The 6,293-nt window shown below is 40.5% G+C and overlaps 1 protein-coding gene across 1 annotated transcript in view; it reads left to right on the top strand.

Moving 5' to 3' along the window:
* The first annotated feature begins 424 nt into the window (after positions 1-424).
* Positions 425-6,293, top strand: part of LOC108872704 (cullin-5) — an 18,320-nt gene continuing 12,451 nt past the window's right edge. Inside the window, exons 1-5 of the mRNA XM_018660536.2 lie at positions 425-499; positions 2,871-2,980; positions 4,090-4,189; positions 5,170-5,346; positions 5,973-6,114. Coding sequence (XP_018516052.1) covers positions 476-499; positions 2,871-2,980; positions 4,090-4,189; positions 5,170-5,346; positions 5,973-6,114 — 553 coding nt within the window. The 5' untranslated portion in view covers positions 425-475. The remainder of the gene's footprint in view (positions 500-2,870; positions 2,981-4,089; positions 4,190-5,169; positions 5,347-5,972; positions 6,115-6,293) is intronic.

Here is a 6,293-nt window from a genome sequence, read left to right as displayed (position 1 = left end):
ACACTAAATTTAACTGTATAAATTAATTGCACAAATAATTGTGTGAGAATAAAAGTCCACCTCAAACAAAAAACAGAAAAATCCAGCTTTTAATGCATGAGTAATAATAATAATGTAATTAATAATCTAATGCTATATTATACAATAGTATAGTATAACTGTCAAAGAAAGTATGTATCTGCATTGAGTAGGCTACTTTTATTGGTAATATTATATTGCCCGGATTATATTTACATACTCCTACGTGCATTTTCAATGCAGGACTTTAACTTGTGAGAAAGCATTTTTGCAGTGTGGTATTACCACTTTTACTTAAATGGAGGGACACCATGTTTTTCTACTGTAGTTTTTAGCGACATGAAAATAAACTTTAGTACAGGTTATTATGACCATACAGTCTATGATTATGACCTAATCCCGAGCCAGCTGTAGTACCTGTCTCGCGAGATTCCGCGAGGTGATAAGTTGAAGAAACATGGCGACGTCTAATTTGTTAAAGGTAAGAAGCACTTGAATATTTCGTGTTTCTCATATTAATGTGCAGAATTAAACTCTTCGCTTTCTTATATTTTCACTGTTAGTGTAGAAATATATATGCTCGCTACTATGGAATACATATTTATGTTGTAATAGTGTAAATATATGAAATAAAAGCACAAATAGGTGCCACTGAAGTCACAGTTGTCACCGTTGTCGTTGTTGAACTCCGGTGTCCGTTTCCCCAAAGATTTATCCCCCTCCCGCTAGGAGAGTCGGTCCACAAACCGAAGCCGACTCCTTCATTGCTCCTTAGCACAAACCCGACCACAGTCGTTACACCGGTCAGCCACTTCGGCCACGGCGAACCGCGGCCGATGAAGAACCGTTTTAAGCCCCATCACCGGAGACCCGGTTCGAGGGGAAAATTTACCCCGACACCGGACACCCGTTCTGCTGTCAGCACCACAACCATAAAACTCCTTTTATTAGGCTAACTATTGCTAACCTGCTAACCCTCTCTCAAAATTGTAAATATACCGTCTTTGTCCACAAGGCCCCGAGAGGCTTCACCTGTTAATGAGTGCACTGTGTCCAGAGTGGACCGGTCAGGTAGCTTCACAGGTGAGCAAGGAGATGGGTTTGACAGGCGGCCCGCCTTCCCTCTGTCACCCCGGTACTTAAATTAGCACCGGCTAATGTCAGGGTTAATACCTCGAGCTCTGCAAAATGTGATTTACCAAGTTATACCAGGGCCTGGATCAGTGGACACTTTGTAGTGTTGAATTGAGCTAATTTACCATCATGAAGGAGTTATCTCTGAATATATTTTAGTTACCACTGAATAATTTGCCAGACACACAATAACAGCAGAGGTGCAGATGCTGCAGCACTAAGAGGAGTGTTCATGTTACCAGGATATGATCTCACATGTGATGGGTCCTTTTTTCTTTGTTTGATCCCACTTACACTTGTATCAACACTCAAACAAAGAGACTCCCCCCAGTAAATGTTAGATTCCTAGACTCTACTTTAGGCAAGGTTGGGGTCAGTTCAAACATCATAAGAGACGACTGGTGGAGGTTCAGGTTAGAGTAAGAGGCACTGACACATATTTGTGAGGAACAGACTTCAAAACAAAGTCCTAATGTCAGTGACGGTTTCAGGAATCCCATGGAGGTGCAGGTATTTTGTTTAAGTAGATAGTGAATGCTAATATTACAAACTCATGTTGTATGAACCATAGTTCTCTAAATTTACACAGTAAGATGCCAGGCATGGCCAGATTATCCTTCTGAGGGGCTCCAGGGCATAAACTTGCTTTTGGACTGTTGACCCCACTGTACATGTCAGTTTCATTTTGTCCCCAGGCACAAAACCAACCAGTGCTCTAGAGCTGAAATGATTTGTTTTGCCCAAGGTTTTCTGTGTGTTCATTACTCCCAGGCAGTTTCCTACTTTGCCCTGTAGGTAATTCACCCTTGTTCCCAAGGTTTCAATAAGGTTTTAAACTAGGTTCATTTTTATTTGTACTATTCATGCAGCTAGTATTTGTTATCAGTCTGTTGTCATTTAAGCTTTAAAATTAAAAATAAAATAATGCCATATGCCCTCATACATTTAAGCTCTTCTGGGTCTGTTCAGCTGCCTTAGTAAAGCATTTGTGCTAATCTTGGAATTTTTGAAGATAACCAATGTTTGGAAATTTTAGGGTTCTGTGAACTGGCCAAGTGTTGAACCATCATTTCCAAAGATACCAGGATAAGTGCAAGCAAATGGTTGTAGTGCTATGAATAAACTGACAGCTGCTAAATAATCAGATGATTACTTAATGAATTGTACAGACATAAGTTAATAAGTAAAATAATTGTCAGTTGTAGACTTTTCAGTCATTTTTTCAGTCAGTTTTTAGTCTGAAAAAGCAGACCTAAAAACATAGCCTCTGAGTAAGTAATGTTGTATATGTGAGAACAATGGAAAAAGAAATACTATTTAAAAGTGATCACTTTTATTTGTGAAACCCAACCAGTCACTCAGTGCAAGACTCTGACTTCAGTCAGTTAAACAAGTAGCCATTTTCCAAAATGTATATATACTTGTGCAACTTAATACTAATACTAATACTAATAATTGTGATATGAAGAGCTGTACTCAATTTAAAATTTGATTTAGCTGAGGTAAAGGTTTAAAAGCTATTCTATTGCAGTAACATTTGAAAATCTAATTAGCCTACTTGATCCCAGCCCTTGGTCTGTCTTCATTCTTTATATATGTCTCTTTGTATCTCTGAATTTTTGCTTGTCTTCTTCTGCTTTCTCTCTCCCAACACCTCCCCTCTCATTTCTGTTTTTCAACCTTCCTCCCACTCTACCTATCTCATATTTCTCCTCCAGAACAAGGGGTCCCTGCAGTTTGAGGACAAGTGGGATCTGATGCGACCCATCGTTCTCAAGCTGCTCAGACAGGAGGCCGTCACTAAGCAACAGTGGTTCGACTTGTTCTCGTAAGAGATGCACTCTGCTCTGTCCCATCTCTCTGCTTTATTTAAAACAGTCGTCCATTGCAGGATCAGCACAGCTGGTACTACTAGTACTGCTGCTGCTGCTGCCGCCTCATATCCTAAGAACAGTTTGCTTGCTTTGAACACAGAATGGAACAACAATCCACTCACAAATCACAGCATACTATTTTGGTGCATTTCAACAGCACACACATGCAACAGATGGCCTTAGTTTTTACCAACAGGTGTTGTACTTTCCATAATCCCCACACAAATTCATCAATTTGAAGGTAAGCCTTCGAACTCATAAACTGGGATGTCTCCATAGCTTTACAGCCACAACTTGATGTAGCTTGTTGAATAGAAAGCCACGTCAGCACCCAATTTTAAAAGTTCTCTTATGGACCTTAACAAATAACAAAGGGGTCATTTGTTGAGAGTAAAAGTGGAGAAAAAAAGAGGAAGTAGAAGAAGTTGGAGATTGCTGGTTTTGGTCTTGAGAAAGAGGATGAGACTAGGAACAGGAGTTTAATTACGATTTATCATCTCCTCCAAGAACTCTGGAAAGACGAGCCACATTTCAAGGGATACTTAATGTGAGCAGCAGTTGGCAGTGTACAAACTAAGTTATACAAGGGAACAGCTCAGTCTGCCAGTGCTTGCAGTAGTGTACATGATATTAGGTTGAAATTCAAACCTTGTCCTGAGACTGATGCTCCATTTCTACTTGCTTTTTTTTTTGTTACCTGCTTTGCCCCTCATTTGTGCATTTGTACTGTTCTGAGACACCTTGACTCTCCATGAGCAGCACATCAACATTTTGAGAACAAGTGCTTTAAGTCTCAGAGACTTTTTTGTTGCTAAGAAATATCACAGACAGTGCTGAATTGTGTTTGTTGCTTGGCAACATAATGTCATTGGAAATCACCAGAAAGTTCCAGGACCTCCCAAAACCTTGCTGTTTTCAGTGGCAGCAGTCTGCATGGCTTCACCATCACATTACTGAAAGTCACATGTAGTGTTAAGTTTAGAAAATATCACATACACTGATTTAGACACACACTCACAGTTAATAATGAGCTGTAATGACGTCCCATCTCCGTGTCTGTCAGAGATGTCCATGCTGTGTGCCTATGGGATGATAAAGGACCAGCCAAAATCCACCAAGCCCTCAAGGAGGACATCCTAGACTTCATCAAACAAGCACAGGCTGTAAGTAGTGTGTGTTGAATGTATTTGGGCTAGTTTATTTTTTATGGGGGTTATTTGTATATCTGTATATGCTATTAATAAGCCCCATTCAGACATGCACTCCTTTACGATAATGTGATGGCAGTTTGGCAGTTTAACATGTCGGTTTCATGTCTAAAGCACCCTGGTCATAAAAGTCACAACAATAACTCAACCAAGTTGAACCTGTAACATTTCAGTAAGACGCATGACACTAATCTGAACTGAATGCCATCAGATTAACATAAAGGTTGCAGCATCACAAGGTAAAACATGCTGAGAGAGGGAGAGAGAAAATAATCACAACATTAAAACCAGTTCCCAGTTTTAATGTTGTGGCTGAATGGTATATATACAGCATATGAGGTGAGATCAAAAAGTCCAGAGACTGTTCCTGTTGTTAACTAAAAGAGCGCAGGACAGTGATGGGAGTTGGCTCCTACCTGATGACCAAAAAGCAGTTTTCACAGTGGTTGAGCCTGCAGTCTCCAAGACTAAAAAAGGTGGTGAGGAACGTAGTCAAGAACCCTCTCAAACTGAGTTGAGCACCATGAATTTGTCCCTCGGGGTCAGACTGTCTGAGTTCTACTGCACCATTCTGAGGCACTTTGAACTGCCATTGTATATGGAAGGTGCTGTACCAGTTAAGTTGATTTGACTTGACTAGATTCCTGATTTTGCACACCAAACCTGGACTTTTAATGAACAGATGGTCACCACATATTTTTGCCTCTACAAACTTCAGAATTGGTCATCAGAGCATCCATACCCATGGACAAACTGAATGTTCTGCTCCATTGTGTAGATGCTGCATTTCATTACCACATCATCTCTGGGAAGTGATAGACGTGTAGATTAATTGTTAAGGGCAACAAAGGATCAGGATGTTGGATCAGTTAGGATCAGTATGTATTGGTTGACCTGTATCACCTAACTTTTGCTTGTATATGTTGCCATGGCAGCGGGTGTTGAGCCACCAGGATGACACAGCACTGCTAAAGGCTTACATTGTAGAGTGGAGAAAGTTCTTCACCCAGTGTGACATCCTACCCAAACCCTTCTGTCAGCTGGAGATCACGCTGATGGGCAAACAGGGCAGCAACAAGAAAACAAACATGGAGGACAGCATTGTACGCAAGGTAAGAGGAGGAGGGAAAATCCCACAGCTTGAGAGGTCCAGATCAAAAAGCTGAGCAACAACAAGCACAGAGAGTAAAAGGAGGAACAATGAGGAGATATAGAAAAGAAAAAGAAAGCAACAAGTGTGAATGACCTGAAATCATAAACAACTAAAGAAGGTTAAGAAAACAGGAACAGGAGAAGATAACAAAGGAGAGGAGTTACTGAGGCTGAGGAAATGAAGAGTTTGAGAGATTGAGATGATGTAAGAAATGTCTCATAGGGAGGAAAACAATATATACCTACTGTTGCTGTTTCTGCTACAAGTGGGCTGCAGTGAATAACAAAAGGTCAGTTAGCCAAAATCATGCTATGAGAGGATAGCTTAAAGTAGCCTATGAATCATGTGATATTGGATTGATACCTGGGACGACGGTCTCTCTCTCACTTCATTTTGAGATTAAGTACTGAAGAGGAGGAAGCTATAGGTGAGAGAATGTGATTCAGCAGGCACATGAAAGAAGTTTCATTAATAGAAGTTCATAAATAAAGTGAGCTTGACTATGTTTGACAGGAAATGGAAGATAATTTACATCTTTGGTGTATTTGATGCATGTTTCTTACTGCCACAACCTTCTTTTTTCAGCTGATGCTGGACACATGGAATGAGTCGATCTTTTCCAACATTAAGAGTCGCCTGCAGGACAGCGCCATGAAGCTGGTACATGCAGAGAGGCTGGGGGAGGCCTTCGACTCCCAGCTGGTCATAGGAGTACGAGAGTCGTACGGTAAGACAGATAAGAATAAACCCATGGTAGGGCACAGAAGCACCGAGATGGTCATATTATTTCTAATGTGTGCAGAAACAAATTGGCATAAGCAGAAACTGAGACGCAAAAGTGATTTTAAAACTGTCCAATTCATAAAAAGAATGTGGGATGGGTTTGGAAAATGAATAACACCCCAC

This window comes from Lates calcarifer, linkage group LG21 (genome assembly GCF_001640805.2).
Source record: "Lates calcarifer isolate ASB-BC8 linkage group LG21, TLL_Latcal_v3, whole genome shotgun sequence".
Classification (NCBI taxonomy): Eukaryota; Metazoa; Chordata; class Actinopteri; family Centropomidae; genus Lates; species Lates calcarifer.
The sequence above is the reverse complement of the archived record's forward strand: the minus strand, read 5'-3'. Positions and strand labels throughout refer to the sequence as shown.